Below are 17,732 nucleotides of genomic sequence, written 5' to 3'. Positions count from 1 at the left end.
GACACTTTCTTTGGATTTAAAGGCCATGTGCTCCTCCTCCATTGGATTGAGAGCAAAAAATTTTCCTCCCTTGATTTCAACTTTAAACAAATCTTTGCTATCAACATCTTTGATTAAGCAATGTTTATTTCCAAACATCAATTTATAGCCTTTTTCCAACTTTAGGTCATTGATAACTTTAGTACCTGAATGTGTTGCTACAATAATGGTTCCTATTCCTTTTACTGAAATGTGACCCTCATGGCCTATCTTGACCTTTGAAATTTTTGAAGGCTTCAACTCCTTGAAAAGTTCTTTATCATAAGTCATGTGATTTGGGCATCCACTATCAATTAGCTAAGATGCACTTGAAATATAGTTGGAGAAACCAATTGCAACGAAAAGTACATCCTCCTCCTCATTTGCAATTTGAGCATCTACATCTTGTTGCTCACTTTGGTTTACATCTTGTTGCTCACTTTGGTTTCTACAAATGACTGCTTCATGCCCAAGTTGATTGCACTTGTTGCACTTAGCATCAGGTCTTCTCCAACACTTAAACGGTGGATGACCTAACTTGTTGCAATGCTTACAAGGAGGGTAATTTCTCCTTTTGTTGATATTGTGTGCAAAATCTTCTCCATTTTCTTGCTGGTTCTGCTTGATCTTGCTACCTTTGTTTCTCCAGCCACCTTCATGTTTGGCTGGTAAGGCTCCTTCTATTACTCCATCTTGTCTCATGGCTCTTCTTTGTTCTTGTGCTTGTAAAGCATTTAAGAGCTCTACAAGAGAAATTTTTTTTATAGGTCCTTTGTGTTCTCTAGGGTTGTTATGGTGGCTTCAAACCTCTCTGGAACCGTTACAAGCAGTTTTTCCACAATTCTTGAATCTTTTAACATAGATCCAAGCAACCTCACTTTGTTGGCAATGCTTAGAAGTCTGTCAGAGTACTCTTTTACGGATTCTGACTCCTTCATTCTCTGCAGTTCAAACTCCCTGATTAGATTCAACACCTGCATTCCACGAATCCTCTCATCACCTTCATATTATGCCTTGAGGTAATCCCATATTGCTTTTGTTGACTTCAAGGACATTATCCTTGTGAACACCATAAGAGATACAACATAGACATGCTTTTGCCTTTGATCTCTTCATCTTCTTTTCCTTCTGTGATTTTATTTGTGCCACAGTAGGGTTTTCTGGAAGGGACTGAATTTCATAGTCCTCTTCTACAGCTTCCCATAAATCCAATGCTTCTAGGTAGGTCTCCATACGAATAACCCACATTTGATAATTGTCTCCATCAAAGACAGGTGGTGCCATTGCTGAAAAATTGAAACCTCCTTCCATTGATGCACTTTACTAACCTCACAGATCCCTCAAGAAGATAGCTCTGATACCAATTGTTTGTTTTGATAAATAAAACAGAGCAAGATACTATATTATTTTTGCGAACAATTACATTTATAATACTTGCAGTAACTGACTCTTAAATGATTTTATGAGCAGTTACTTAGAAATATTAATTCAACAATTAAAACATAATTAAAATAGAAGAATAAAATATTATCTGCATTTATGTGCATTTATATGCAGTTAAAAAACACAATATCCAACATGTAGTTTGACAAGATGGAGAAGTGTTAAGTTCCATTACACCTATTTCAATTCAAAAGCTCTATAAAACCACAATCGTAATGCTATGAATGAAATTGTTTTTGGACAAATGGTGAGGCTCTCCCAATCCATAGAGAATTACCAACATTAAAGTCTTAATATCTTAAAACTTAAATTTACTAACAATGTTTTTCGTTACAATCTGGAGACCTCCTTAATCCCTTCCTAGTGCATTCTTGATCACTTAGTAGATTAAAAGCCAAGTAGGAATACCTTGCATGGGAAGCCACATGCCCTTAGGAGATGACTTATTAAAACAATATCAAGAACTCTAGTAGGTACAATACCGTCTGAGTACCTGCATCAAGTGCAGTCAATCTCATACTTCAATATTTGCAATCAATAAGTCCATAACCATAACAACCAAAATATTTGGTAGGGTTTGATTACCATAAATAATCTCCAAGAAACTTTGAGTGATAGTGATATGAATTCAATAGCAAAGAAGAGATGATTCTTTGACATTCTATGGACTCAACTTGAGTTGGAGATAGCTTAGGCACTTATAATAGAATTGGATCAAGGTTCTATGTTTCAAGAACTCACCAAGACTTGCACCAAACACTAAACTCATATGGAGGAGCCATCTTTTGTCAATTGAACCGAACAAACTAAGTAAAAATGCAATTGCACCGATTGAAATGCTCAAAAACAGAAATGCACCGAACATTTAAGCTAGAATTGAAGAAGAAACAAATAAGAACAACAAAAGAAATAAGAACCGAAAACAAAACTAGAAAATAGGCTGAAATGCCGAACCAAAAAGGAAGCTAAGCATGTTTTAGGAATTGCATATGAATATGGAGATGAAAGAAAGAAGAACTTATGGAGATGGATGCTTTGGTTTGTTGTTCACGCCACTTAGAGGATGAAGAATCCAAGATGAGTGAGCTAATGCCGCCACTTGAGAGAAGCAAACACACTTAAGATAAGACAAGGTGAAGGAGAAGCAAGCTCTCACAAATTCTCTCTCAAATTGAGTAGAGTTTCTCTAATACTAATTTCCAATCTGAATTGTACAAGCTAAGCACCTTTATTTATAGCCTAAGAGGTGTTGAAATGAAAAGCTAATTAAATTCAAAATTCCCCCCAAATGACATAAAAGTGGCACCAATCTTAGAGCATGAGGAAAGTGTGACTTCCTCTCTTAGTTTGGCACCTCCCTATTACGTCTACACCTCTCTACTAAACGCACACCCCCCTAAGTTTCCTAAACTAAAGACCTAAAGATGCTTTTACAAAAGAGGTTTCTTATTTTTCCCTCTAAGCACCTTCAAACAAAGATATTACAAAAAGAGAAAACAACCTTCCATTATTTCCTAATGCTTTGAATTGACTTCTTGTAAGCCTTTGAGGTGGGCTACCAACTCTTTGAGCGTCTAGCACTTGAGCCTCTTCCTCTTCTTGTCCTTGAGTATTTGCCCCCATTTGTTCTTGAACTTGATCTCCATCATTGATGTGATTCCACTAGCCATATAGAGAAAGGTTCTTGACCTTCTTAGGAATCACCTTGAGTTGGACTTTATAGAGGCACTTTTCTTAGAGTTGGATCATTGTTCTAAGACAAGAACTCACCAAAAACTAGTACCAAATCCCAAACTCATTTGGATGAACCAATTTTAGTCAAATTGAACCGAACAAAAGAGTAAGAAAAGCAAAGGAACAGGATGAATGGACAGAATTATAAAACTGCCGAACCAAAATACTCATAAAAACAGCAAGAACACCAAAACAAACTCAAGAACACAAGCTAACAAAAACAAATGAAAGAGGAGAAAGGAAGGAGAGAAGAAATGCTCATGAAGATGGAAGGAGGATGGATGATCTCGCCACTAGAAGTGATGTGATTCCAATAGCCACATAGAACAAGATTCTTGACACTTTGAGGAATCACCTTGAGCTGGAAAATATAGAGGCACTTTCTTAGAAGTTGGATCATGGTTCTAAAATCAAGAACTCACCAATACAAGTACCAATTCCCAAACTCATTTGGATGAACCAAATATTGTCAAATTGAATCAACAAAGGAATTATAAAAGAGAAGACCGAACAGAATTAAACCACAAACAAATGTTCCGAACAGAATTTAGAAAACCAAAACATAGGTGCTGGAAAATTAAGGACAGCCGAACCAAAAAATGCTCAAGAACACAAAACAACAAGAGTAATTGAAAGAGAAGAAAGGAAGGAGAAGAGAATGCTCATGAAGATGGAGGAATGGTTGGATGATCACGCCACTAGAAGAATGGATGCTCCTAGATGAGTGTGGAAGCCGCCACTTGAGGAAACCATGGTCCTTCAAGATAAGACTAGAGAAGAAGCTCAAAGCTCTCCAAATGCTCACTCCAATTTTGAGTATAGTTTCTTTAGATAAAATTCAAATCTGAATTTTACAAAGGAAGCACCTCTATTTATAGCCTAAGGTGCTGAAAAATAGGTGGGAAATTTCAAATAAACTCATTTGAAATTCCCACCAAAAACAAGTCACATGGGAGGTGTGACCTTTTTCTACTATAACACCTCCCAAAAACTACACCTACACCACTCTCCTAAGTCACATGGACAATGTGACTTTATTTTACATTTTCACACACCTTTATTTAATAACCACACCTCCTAAAACTATACAAGAGTATTTCAAAGCTTGGCCTTGCCCCTCATGGGATGGACTTGGGCTATTTGGGCTTTGGCCTTCTTGGGCTTGGGCTTGGGCTTTGGGCTTGGGCCTCATCTTTATTTTATGTCTTCTTTTAATTTTGAGAAGACTAGAAGGAAGAACTTCAAATGTGAGGGTGGATGTCCTCTTCCTCCATTAATAAAAGCCTCTTTTATTTGATTCTCATCAAGAAGTGTGGAATGCTCCTAGATAAGAGTGATGCCGCCACTTGAGGACTCCATTGATCCATCAAGATAAGACTAGAGAAGAAGGCTCAAAGCTCTTCAAAGTTCACTCAAAATTTGAGTAGAGTTTTCTTAGATTAATTCCAGTCTCAAAAATACAAAGAGAGCACCTCTATTTATAGCCTAAGGTGCTGAAATATAAGCTACACAAATTCAAAAACTCCCTCCCAAAAAGCTTCTAGAATTTGCGCCTAAAACAAAGCATGAGGAAGGTGTGACCTCTTCCTTCACTTTGGCACCTCCTTTTCTACTCCTACACCTATCTACTAACACACACCCCCTAAGACTCCTAACTAAAGACTAAAAGATGCTTTAAAAAAAGAGGTTTCTAATGTTTCCCTCTAAGCACCTTCAACTAAAGAAATTACAAAAAGAGAAAATAAATGTCCTCTAGCTCCCAAAGCTTTGAACATGCTTCTTGTAATCCTTTGAGGTGGACTTTGACCTCCATGGGCGTCTTCTATTTGTGCCTCCACCTCCTCTTGATCTTGTTGATTGGCCTCCATGTCCTCTTGGGTTTGATCTCCATCATACTCCCCGAGTTGGAGAGAATTCGACCACGAATTCTGGAGACCTACAAAAAAAGGAGTTAGATCGCTGACATTAAAAGTATGACTACCTAAGAATGTATCAGGCATATCTAACTCATAAGCATTGTCATTAATCCTCTTGAGGACTTGGAAAGGTCCATCCCTTCGAGGCATTAGTTTGGACTTCCTTTGAGTAGGAAAACGATCCTTCCTCAAGTGAAGCCAAACCCAATCGCCCTCATCAAACAACAATGCTTTTCTCCTTTTATTGGCAAGTTCAGCATACTTGCCAACCTTCTTCTCAATTCTCTTTTTGATGTCTTTATGCAAAGTTTTCACAAAAGAAGCTTTTTCATCTCCATCTTTGCACAAGACATCTCCAAGAAGGGGAATAGGAAGAAGATCAAGAGGTGTTAGGGGATTAAACCCATAGACCACCTCAAAAGGAGAATGGGAGGTGGTAGAATTTACTACACGATTATATGCAAACTCAACATGGGGTAGTAAATTCTCCCACACTCTAGGATTCCCTGAAATAAAACATCTCAATAGTTGTCCTAAAGTTCTATTCACCACCTCGGTTTGACCATCAGTTTGTGGGTGGCAAGTGGTAGAAAATAAAAGCTTAGTCCCAAGCTTGCCCCACAAGGTCTTCCAAAAGTGACTCAAGAATTTAGGATCTCTATCGGACACTATAGACCTAGGAATCCCATGTAAGCGAACCATTTCTTGGAAGAAGAGGTTTGCAATGTGGCATGCATCATCCACTTTGTGGCAAGGAATAAAGTGAGCCATTTTTTAAAAACGATCCACTACCACAAAAATGGAGTCCTTTCCCTTTGATGTCTTGGGTAAGCTTAAGAGGAAATCCATAGATATATCTACCCAAGGCATTGAAGGGATAGGAAGAGGAGAATATAGACCATGGGGATGCATCTTAGACTTAGCTTTGCGGCAAGCTATGCATTTATCACACAAACTATGAACATGTTTATGCATATGAGGCCAAAAGAAATGTTCATGCAACACATCCAAAGTTTTAGCAACCCCAAAATGTCCCATTAAACCCCCCTCATGAGCTTCTCTAACAAGAGATAATCTAATAGAGCATTGGGGAACACAAAGACGTTTTCCTTTAAAAAGAAAGCCATCTTGAATAAAAAAGTCTTTGTGTCCTCCCTTAAGACACTCTTGATAGATGAGAGAAAAATCAAGGTCATCATGATAGAGTTCCTTAATGTGATCAAAACCAAGATATTGAGAGGTTAAAATATTAAGCAAGGTGTATCTTCTAGAAAGAGCATCCGCCACAATATTTATTTTGCCTTGCTTGTGTTTGATCACATAAGGAAATTGCTCAATGAACTCCACCCACTTAGCATGCCTCTTGTTAAGTTTGTTTTGGCTTTTCAAATATTTAAGAGATTCATGATCACTATGTATCACAAACTCTTTAGGAAAAAGATAGTGTTGCCAAGTAAACAAAGCCCTAACAAGTGCATATAATTCCTTATCATAGGTGGAATAGTTGAGATGACTTCCCTTCAATTTCTCACTAAAATAGGCTATGGGGTGGCCCTCTTGGAGGAGAACAACCCCAATACCTATGCTTGAAGCATCACACTCAATCTCAAATGTCTTAGTGACATTAGGAAGGGCCAAGATGGGAGCATTAGTCAATTTTTCTTTCAAAGTATCAAAAGCATTTTGTTGTGCTTCTCCCCAATGAAAGACCACATCCTTTTTCACTATGTCATTGAGTGGTGCGGCAATGGTACCAAAGTTTGGGACAAATCTTCTATAGAAAGAAGCAAGTCCATGAAAACTTCGGACCTCATTCAAAGATTTCGGTGTAGGCCAATTTTGAATGGCCACCACCTTTGTTTTGTCCACATGGACCCCTTTACAACTCACAACAAACCCTAGGAGTTCTATATGATCAAGAGCAAACATACATTTAGCAACGTTAGTATACAAATGTTCCTTCCTAAGGGTTTCTAAAACTTGCCTAACATGCAACCTATGGTCATTCAAAGATAAGCTATAAATGAGAATGTCATCAAAGTAAACCACAACAAACTTACCAATGAAAGGTCTAAGAACATGATGCATGAGGCGCATGACGGTACTTGGTGCATTAGTTAAATCAAAAGGCATAACTAACCACTCATATAAACCAAAGTTGGTCTTAAAAGCCATCTTCCATTCATCACACGGTTTGATACGGATTTGATTGTAGCCGCTTTTAAGATCAATCTTTGAAAAGATTCTAGAACCATGTAATTCATCCAACAAATCATCTAATCTAGGTATGGGATGCCTATACTTAATGGTTATGTTATTTATGGCCCTACAATCCGAACACATTCGCCATGTGCCATCCTTTTTTGGCACTAAGATGATAGGCATAGCACAAGGACTCATGCTATCTTGCACCCACCCTTTCTCAATCAAAGCCTCAACTTGTTGGCGAATTTCCTTGGTTTCACTTGGATTTGTCCTATATGCTGGACGGTTTGGTAAAGAAGAGCCCGGTATCAAATCAATTTGGTGCTCAATCCCTCTCAAAGGTGGAAGTCCATTTGGAGGATCTTGAAACACATCTTGGAACTCTTCTACCAAATTTTCCAAGCAATGAGGACTATCAACAAGTGATTTTACTCTAAGAGTTCTAGGGATGGCCAAGAAAAGAGGATGATGAGCCACTATTTCCCTTTCAATGTCACGCCTAGACACAAGGAGTGTAGGCTTAGAACTCTTATCTTTTTTATCTTTTTCACTCTCCCTCTTTTTCTTCATGATAACTTGGACCTCATGGACTTCTCTTGGAGAGAGAGATTTTAAAGTAACCTTGTGACCATGGAATTCAAAAGATAGTTTGTTGGTAAAGCCATCATGTAAAACTTTTCTATCAAATTGCCAAGGCCTTCACAAACGAACATGAGTGGCTTCCATGGGCACAACATCACATAATACCTCATCTTTGTATTTTCCAATGGAGAAATGGATGAGGACTTGTTTATTAACAATTATTTCTCCTACTTCACTAAGCCATTGTAATTTGTAGGGCTTTGTATGAGAGATAGTAGGCAATCCAAGCTTATCTACTAACACCCCCCCCCTAAGACTCCTAACTAAAGACTAAAAGATGCTTTAACAAAAGAGGTTTCTAATGTTTCCCTCTAAGCACCTTCAACTAAAGAAATTACAAAAAGAGAAAATAAATGTCCTCTAGCTCCCAAAGCTTTTAACATGCTTCTTGTAATCCTTTGAGGTGGACTTTGACCTCCATGGGCGTCTTCTATTTGTGCCTCCACCTCCTCTTGATCTTGTTGATTGGCCTTCATGTCCTCTTGGGTTTGATCTCCATCAATCATACTCCCCGAGTTGGAGAGAATTCGACCACGAATTCTGGAGACCTACAGAAAAAGGAGTTAGATCACTGATATTAAATGTATGACTACCAAGGTATGTATCAGGAATATCTAACTCATAAGCATTGTCATTAATCCTCTTGAGGACTTGGAAAGGTCCATCACCACGAGGCATTAGTTTGGACTTTCTTTGAGTAGGAAAACGATCCTTCCTCAAATGAAGCCAAACCCAATCACCTTCCTCAAACAACAATGCTTTTCTCCTTTTATTGGCAAGTTCAGCATACTTGCCAACCTTCTTCTCAATTCTCATCTTGATGTCTTTCTCTGATTCTGTATAAAATGTTAAAATCTCTGATATGAAAGTGTTTTCTGCTGCTGCTGATAGAAACAACCGATTGTTTCGTGTAAACAACCGATTGTTTATCATGTTTTATACTTTGAATGAGTAATAAACTATCTTGCTGCTGTAAGAAGCTTTGGACAGTATAAATGCTATTTTTTTTTTTGCAGGAACTGCTTCATATTTAATTAGATCAAACACAAGCACTAGGGATTTATCTTCATCAAATAGGGGGAGATTGTTGAACCAAGTGGTGTTCAAGCTTTGAAGAATCCAAACCCTTTGAAGGATGTTGAAGCCTTGGCTGTGCTTGATGTTGTTGTGCTGGTTTAGCTTAGTTCTGGGGTAGTTTATATGTTGTAATCCATCCTTTGATTAAATCTAAAGCATTAGCATTCTCAATCTTTGTGAAAGTAAAATGTTTTCAAACTAAGTTAAAACAACTGATTGTTTTGTCGAAACAACCGATTGTTTATACTTAGGTGTTTTGAGAAAAAGATTGAAAACTGTTTTTAAAATGGTTGAATTGTTAAGTACCAAAACAACCGATTGATTCGAGGAAACAACCGATTGTTTGTTTTGGGACCATAACAAAAAAACTGTTTTATATTTGACTGAGCTTTAAATGATTTAACTGCTTACGCTCCAGTCATTAAATGCTTTGACCAATATTTTAATGCAATTTAAGAGTTTGTTAAGATTTGATAACAAACTACATCTTTGAATATATTCAGAAAAACAGATTTGAGATTTAAGAATCTTTGACAAAGTTTTTCCTAAGTTTTTGAGTTTTTCAAAGAGCTGAGATTGCTAAGAGTATGTGATTGATCAAAGTGTATGGAATAGGATTCTGCTTGTATTGATTTCAGATTATCTTCTGTAACAAGTGTAATCCTTGTACTCTGTTGAACAAGTATTTGTTTCTGTGTTTTGCTGAGATTAACTGTGTGTTCTTGAGGGGATCAAGATCAACAATCTTAGTGTTGGTGTGTTGACCAAGGAGAGTGTGTTTCTTGAGGTGTTCAAGGTCATTCTCTTGGTTGTTGTGTAAGTGATCAAGGTGTGATTGCTTAGTGGATTTCCTTAGGGTTTCTGAGAAGACTGGATGTAGCTCTGGGTTTGGAGTGAACCAGTATAAACAACTGTGTAGAATTTCTCTATCCCTATCTCTTTAAATTCAGTTTTGTCAATTAATAACTGGTATAAACAACCGATTGTTTTGGTAAAACAACCGATTGTTTTGGTAAAACAACCGATTGTTTTGGTAAAACAACCGATTGTTTTTCCAGTATTGTGCTTTTGCTTTATGTTTTGAAAAACTGAATTCTTAATCAAGGTTTTCTTGAAGTATTTTTCATTCTAAGCTTAAAAGTTTACGAAAATCTTTCTTAAACAATTCACCCCCCTCTCGTTTAAGGCCATATATTCTAACAAAGATGCATCAAGAACAACCATCCATAAATAAGTGGTCATGGATGAAAACAAACCTACCTGCAAATTGCTTTTGTTAGAGGTGGTGGAGAGATAGAAAGTGCTTCAAAATCGAAAAAAAAATTAGACTATAGGATGCGGTGGAGGGACAAAGTGCTTTGATGCAACGAAATCGATTTGCCGAGGCGGTGGAGAGTCGAAGGTTGTGGAGAGAATCAGAGGTGGTGGAGAAGAAATCGATTTGCCAAGGTGATGGAGAGAGAGAGTCGAAGGTGGTGGATCGAATCAGAGGCGATGGAGAGAGAGTCGGAGGTGGTGGAGAGTGAGTGCTTCGTTGCGTTTTGCGGAGGTGCAGTGAAAGAGTGCTTCACAGTTTTCAGATGCAGAATGGAATGGATATCTGATTTTTGGATTGAAAAATTGGATTTTCTATTTTTAAAAATCTATATAAATAAAATTTGGATCAAAAGAAAAACTAGATTTAAATAAACAAATTTATAATGGATCAGAGCAGTGCAAAAACTGGATCAGATTAATCTATGTGTATTTTTTGCTCACCCTTACTAAGAAGAAATGATTGAGTATAAAGCAGAACAAAAACATGGTTTTATCTTTCTAGTTATTTCCTTTTAGTTCTTTAAATTGCATATACTTTCAGTTGATTTAATTTTCTTATTTACTTTTTTCCTTTCACTTGTTTAATTTGCTTATATATTTTATTGTAAAGTTATTTCTACTTTTAATTTAATTTTTATGTTGAGTTGTTTTTCTAGTTTAATCTTTTTCTTAAGAAATAGAATATTAATTTGAATTGTGGAAAAGTGTTAATCAGACTTTGTGTTTAAGGATTAGAAAAACGAAATGAATTAGACACTGGGTGGAAAACAAATTATCAAAACTTTTTAAGTCTTTATAAATTATAAACATTGAAGTAAACCATTTAATTCTCAAAATTTAATTTCAAAATCGGAATGAATGTGTAATCAAACATGTATCTATTATTCAAAACCTTTGTCATTCACTACTTTTTTTTAAAAAAAAAAACTTTCCATTACTGGTTTCGTTTTTTATCGTTGAAGCATATCAGTATATAAAATAGAATATAATCAATTCAAAATATATATTTCATTCAAATATCATCAATATAATGAAGATATGAAGTTTTCTAAATGCTATGTTTTACATTAATATTTGAAAACTTTCCATATTAGTTCAATTGATACGTTTAAGTGAAATATTTTATTTGAATGAGTAAATATCATAAAGACAAGGTTCAAAAACATTTAAGCATAATAATGAAGTATTTTAAGAATGACAATATTAAGTTTAGAACCTCCTTGATCCGATAGACGGTTTATCGCAAAAACAAAGTCTGGATTATCTAACGTGAAGAAGATGATAAGACCGTAACTCCTTTCACAATTAGAGATCGTTTACCATGTTGCAATCACTAAAAATGTTTAGAAGTCAAATATGTTTAACTTTGTGATATTGTCCATCATGTTATTATACTGTAAGATCATCTAAAAGGTTTAATAGTGTGAGACTATTTAAGAGGTTAATACTGTAAATTATTTATCAAGTTAAACTTAATACCTACACATTAGTGCATTTTTTTTTATATCTTTAACATATGTTATAGTGCTTATTATCATCAAAACTCGTAAACTCTCTTATCGTGAGACTGTCTAATAGGTATTAGATTGTATAACAGTGATTAGACTGTCTAGTGTCTTAACAATCTTCCATTTTTATGATGACAAAAACTATAAGTAAAATAGTGTTGGAGTCGAAGCTTGAGCTAAACTATATTTGATGTATCCAAACCCTCATGTCGATTGAAGGCTTTATCTCATGAAGAATGAAGACTTTATTTCTTTAGTGTGTGAGTTTGATTTCAATGTATGATTTTGTATTTGTCTTTTAGCAATCTTAATTGATCCAAGAATGATTTCAAAATGTTTTAAATTGTTTGGAACTTGTTAATAATATTGAGAGAACTTTAATGGGTTGAATTGATACTTTAATATGTTAAAATATTCTAAGTTGAAGTCTGTAAAGACTGAAAATGAATATTTCAATTGGTTAATTTATCAAATCAATTAGTTAAAATTACTTAAGATTTTCATATGTTTGGTGAAGGTTATTCAATAAGCTAAAACTTGGTTTCAATAGATTAAAATTATTATGTTTTCAGAAGGTTGTTGTATGTTAAGATATAACATATTAAAAACTTGAATTAATATTTTTTTTCACTTTAAATGATATCAATATATTGAAACAAAGTTTTAATCAGTTAAATCTAACAATTCCAATTTTAGGCAAAACTATATTTTTTATGTGTTTTAAATAGAATTTTTAGGGTTTTTAAAAATTTAGATAAAGAAAAGAAATTATTGTTTTTAGTGAGAGAATAACCTTTTGAGTTGTGCATTTGATTCTTGGAGAAAATCTTGAAAGTTATTGGATCATTTTTCGCTATGTTGAAGAGTTTTTTTTTTTTTTGAGTTTTTTAAAACCTTTTTGTTTCTACAACCAAACTAAGGTGCAATTGTTTCATATTTGAATATTTTCTATATTGCTATGTGAAATTAGATAAAGTTTCTATTTTATGTTCAGTTTTGTACTTGTAGGGTTCAAGAGTTGTGTTCTTAAGTATCTTGTGTTGTATAGAGATTTTGTGATTTAGTGAAATCTCCACTGGTGTGGCTAGTATAAAAATTACTGTATGATCCTCTTTCTTTTTCTTTTTACATTTTTTGCATTAAATTCTTGAATTGATTCTTGTGGTTTACAAAACATTGGTTGATATAGAAACTTCTACTCTTAATGTTATTTGCATTTAAGGATTTTTGAAAACTTTCTTTATCTTCATTGAATATGAAAGTTGACATTTGAATCTTCAGTATTTCAGTATTTGCTCAGTCTGCCACGTTGCTCCTTATTCTTCAATGCGCTAGACGCTTGACATGGAAACTTTTCCTCTGGTGCTATCCACATTTCTCAAGTCTTCTGAAACAATTCAAAAGATTTCTTTAATTGTGATGTACATAAAAAAAGAGTGATGATACCCACAAGGACGAGTTTATTTATTACTCGTATATAGATCATTCAGTATACCTAACAGTTTGAGATAATTTATCTTTCAACAACATCTTGATTTCGTCTTTGATTTTTCCAAGGAGAAAATTTTGCAATATTTTTCTTTGTTGACTTTTTTCCTTCTACAAAGGCAAAATATGATCAACCAAACTATTATCAAGCCATGACATCTTTTCTTAATCCCATGTGATTATATTCATCAGTTAACAATATAAATTCTCTTTTATTTAAAGGTTTTAGTAACTTGTTGAAAAGTCTTATGCAAATGGATATCTTTTTTATCTTCAACAATAAGTAAGAGTGCATTTACATATAACCCATGAAATTAGGAATATAAGACTTCATTCTTTCTCTCTTAAAAAAAAAATGACATTTTTCCTTCCAATAAAAACACGTATTGATATAGATAACCTTTATCTCAATAGAATATCATTTTTTACCATTTCATAAACATACCAAACAAATACTTAAGTTTGTTTTAGCTTTGAGTTGATATATTTATTAAGAAATCGATGAAAAACATTGGTATTTTTTACTTATTGTACGTACCTGCCCATAGGTCGGTAACGACCAATAGCTCGGGGTGATCACTCGAATTTGAAACCGAGTTGTTACTTCCGATTAATGATCGTTATAAATAAAACAGTCCAACCAATGAACCTTAAATAACGAGGGGCTATTTACGAAATAATGAATAGCAGTTACATGGCTAATCCAAAGGGCTCATAACAGTCCACTCAAAGGATACCACTCGATCAACCTATAAATACCCACTCTCTAGGAAGTACAATCTTATCTTATACACTTAACTTTCTTATTGTGAAGAACTTATTATCTTTGTACTCTTACTGACTTAGGTTTCAGAGAGTCATTTTCAGGTTGACTTCCCCTTCACATTGGAGACAAGCTGAGAGCTCATTTCATGAGGAATCTTCGATCCTCCCCGGGTGGCACTCCCAAGCATATTTCTAGTAGGACCATTTGGCACCCACAGTGGAGTTGTCGTCCCTGCGGACCATCTGATCCTGTAGTGCTATCAATTCTGCTTTGTGTTATTCTTTCAGGAACGTCAGATCCTGTTCCATAACCATGTGTCATTAGTAGAACACCCAAAGACCAATGGTCAGGCAGAGGCAACCAACAAGGTCATTCTCAGGGAGCTGAGAAAGAAGTTCAGATCTGCAAGAGGCCTATGGGCAGAAGAAATCCTGAGCATCCTTTGAGGATATCATTGCACACCCCAATCTTCCACAGGATAAATACCATTTCACCTCACTTACGGGGCAAACGCTATGATCTCAGTAGAAGTGGGTGAAGCCTTGTCGCGAAGAGAAAATTTTGAGGAGGAACATAACTCAGATTACTTGAGGGTTGACTTGGACTTCATCCACGAAATCAGGGAAGATGCCTGGGTAAGAGAAGAAGTCGCCAAGGGCAGAGCAACTCTGCAATACAATTCTCGTGTTAAAGCTTGGAAACTCTAGAAAGGAGACTTTGTATGGAGAAAGGTTGGCGAAGCAAGGAAATGTCGAGAAGAAGGGAAGCTGACACCCAATTTGGATGGCCAATATAGGATAGCAGATACCTTACAAAATGAAGCGTATAAACTCTAGGAACTGAGTGGAAAGTTGGTTCCAAGAACATAAAATATAGCCCACTTAAAGATATACTATAGCTAAAAGCTGAGAATTTGTACTATTTTTCCTTAGCTTGGTTTTTTTTTTCCCTAAGGAGGGTTTTACCAAGTAATGTTTTTACGAGACAAAGTCAACAGAATAAAATATTATTCTCGATACAATCTCGTCAAGTTCAATCAAGAACTAAACATGCTTAACCATGACCAAATCAAAAAAATACAAGTTCAACGAAGAACTAAACATACTCAACCATGAGGAAAAAAAAGGCAAGTTCAATTAAGAACTAAAAATGCTCAACCTCGAACGAAGCTAAAAAATACAATTTCAATCAAGAACTAAGCTCTGGTCAAAAGATTAGTCATCAACTTAATGACCATCTACCACATCCTTGTCTAAAGGTTCTCCTCGGCCTTCCCTTTTTGCTGCACTCAAGGCTGCAACCAGCTCCATAAGAAGAACAAGGAATTACCTCACGTGCCCATGTGTTATATTGAGAAAGGCCCAGCGGTTAGAGTGGAGCTAACTGGGAGCAACGTGACCAAATAAGCTTTAACCACTACACCCGACAAGTTCTTTTGTCATATTATGATTTTTATTATACTTATTATTATTATTAATATTATTAATAATATAAATGTTATTAATAATATAACTATTATTAATATCATTATAATCCAAAGGACTCATAATAGTCCATTAAAAGGATACTACCCAATCAACCTATAAATATTCACTCTCCACGAAATACAATCTTATCTCATACACTTGACTTTCTTATTGTTAATAACATGTTATCCTTGTGCTCCTATTGACTTAGGCATCACAAAGTCATTTTCAAATAGATCTCCCCTTCACATTGGAAACTAGCTGAGAGCTGATTCCTCTTCCTTGGAGGAATCTTTAGCCCGGGTAGCACTCCAGAGCATATTTATGTTAAGAACACTTATGCTTCTCCTTAATTTGATCTCTTAGATGAAAATTTAACTCATAACAATAAATTGCATGACTGGTTGATTATATATTAGGCAAAAATAAAATTCTATTATTTTGTTAATACATTCATATAATCTTAATAATAGAAATAAATAAATCCTGCGTCATCTTGCACGTTAGCATGGTTAAAGAGAAGAAATTTGCCTCAATCGCTGTAAAGAATATCGTTGGCATATCTTGAAGGTTATAACAGAGCTGTTCAAGAGTTAAATGTCCTCTACACGAAACATCGAAGAAGGAGGGAAGAAACATGTTAAAGACAAATCGCTTTCACCTTTTCTTTCTTCATTGGATTTTGTCATTACGTGTCGTTTGGTATAATTAAAAGATGAATCAAACTCGTAAATTAGACATGTGGAGCATCATCATAGGAAAATCGCAAATCAACAAATGTCTTCGTCCATGTGTCCGAACTATAATTAGGGCAACGAAGAGACAAAACGGGATTTTGAGTCAAACGCAGTCGTTTGATGCAAACAAAACCAACGGCTTCGCAAACTTAAAACTACCGTCAAACACCGTTGAGTTCACGACACGTTGTGGAACCAAAATTATGCTCGTTAAACCGTGTCGCACGACTTTGGCACCACCCAGTGGGCACGCACCACGTGTCCCCAACATTGTCACCGACATGACCTGCCGTCAAAAGGTGATTAACCCACTTTTTCTCTTTTGACGAAGCGACAACTCAGGCCTCTGGGAGATTAATGTTTCAGGAACAATGAAAAAGATACGTGAATCAAATCCAAAGCATGTTATTATGTTGGTGCATTTTCGTGTGCTTTAGTATTTTGTTTTGTTTTGTTTTTGCTAATTTCGCTTTATTACCTACCAAACTTGACTCGTTCCACAAAGACATTCATTCCGCATGCTTAACCACTGCAAAATTGAAGGACACGACATATTCCAATTATAAACTGTTTTTGATAAAAACAAATCAAGTGATTTCACGCCTGACATTTGTTACTTCGTTGTTATTATAAATTTGAAGTGGTATCTTGATAAAGTTCCATGGATGTTGACACAGTCGTCATACGATCCACCTGCACGACCAATATTGCTTTCTGAAAGTTACTCTTATAATGCCATTTGGTTGACACAATATTTTCCAGGTGCAGTGTAACTTAATCATTCTTCCTTTTACCCTTAATTCCTAATTTGTTAGGCAGATAATTAGTCAAAATTGTAACTATCTTTAATCAAAAGTTTATGATATTTTTTGCACTGTAACAGTTTTTCCAGATATGTTTGGACGAGTTTTCTATGAGAATTTTTAGAAATAAAATAAATAATAAAAATGGTTTCTTTATAAATTAAAATTGATTTACTCATTATAATTTGAAATCAATTCGTGTTCCATATGAGAAATGTAGAAACATTATTGATAACGACATCGAAAAATATAATCCCTAAATTTCGTAAGGGATTAATGAAATTAGGAGAAAATAACAGAATCATATAATTTCACAACACATACTCTTATGCAACATGTAAACTATAATTATTATTATAAAATAATTTTATATATAGAGACTCTCTTATATAATTTCTCTAATTTTTTGTCTTTTTATTCATTAACTAATTTTGTGAAGAAATCAATTTCCTTTTTCTCCATATTTTTCACTCTTGAAAGTTGCTCTAGATTTTTTTTTTTCCGTTTAGCACTACAAGAAAATCATTAAATAACAACTACTTTAGAGATAAAAATAATTAGTCATTATATTGACTATTATTTTATAAACTTTTTTTTTTGTATTTAAAGTAG

The 17,732-nt window shown here is 35.0% G+C and overlaps 1 protein-coding gene across 1 annotated transcript; it reads right to left on the bottom strand.

Annotated features, from left to right (window-relative positions):
* Window positions 1-779: 779 nt before the first annotated feature.
* LOC137833890 (uncharacterized) lies at window positions 780-1,302 on the bottom strand. Its single transcript, XM_068641961.1, has 2 exons — window positions 1,063-1,302; window positions 780-959 (listed from the first exon to the last, which is right to left on the bottom strand). Exons 1-2 carry the CDS (start codon window positions 1,300-1,302, stop codon window positions 780-782), a joined length of 420 nt encoding a protein of 139 aa, XP_068498062.1.
* Between the last annotated feature and the right edge of the window lie 16,430 nt (window positions 1,303-17,732).

This window comes from Phaseolus vulgaris, chromosome 5 (genome assembly GCF_000499845.2).
Source record: "Phaseolus vulgaris cultivar G19833 chromosome 5, P. vulgaris v2.0, whole genome shotgun sequence".
NCBI classification, from domain to species: Eukaryota; Viridiplantae; Streptophyta; class Magnoliopsida; order Fabales; family Fabaceae; genus Phaseolus; species Phaseolus vulgaris.
This window is presented reverse-complemented; position numbering and strand designations above follow the sequence as displayed.

Coding starts and splice junctions, on each gene's coding strand:
- LOC137833890 (XM_068641961.1), bottom strand. CDS start 1,302: ATGGCACCACCTGTCTTTGATGGAGACAATTATCAAATGTGGGTTATT. Junction 960..1,062: donor ACAAGGATAATGTCCTTGAA/GTCAACAAAAGC, acceptor TTTGAACTGCAG/AGAATGAAGGAGTCAGAATC.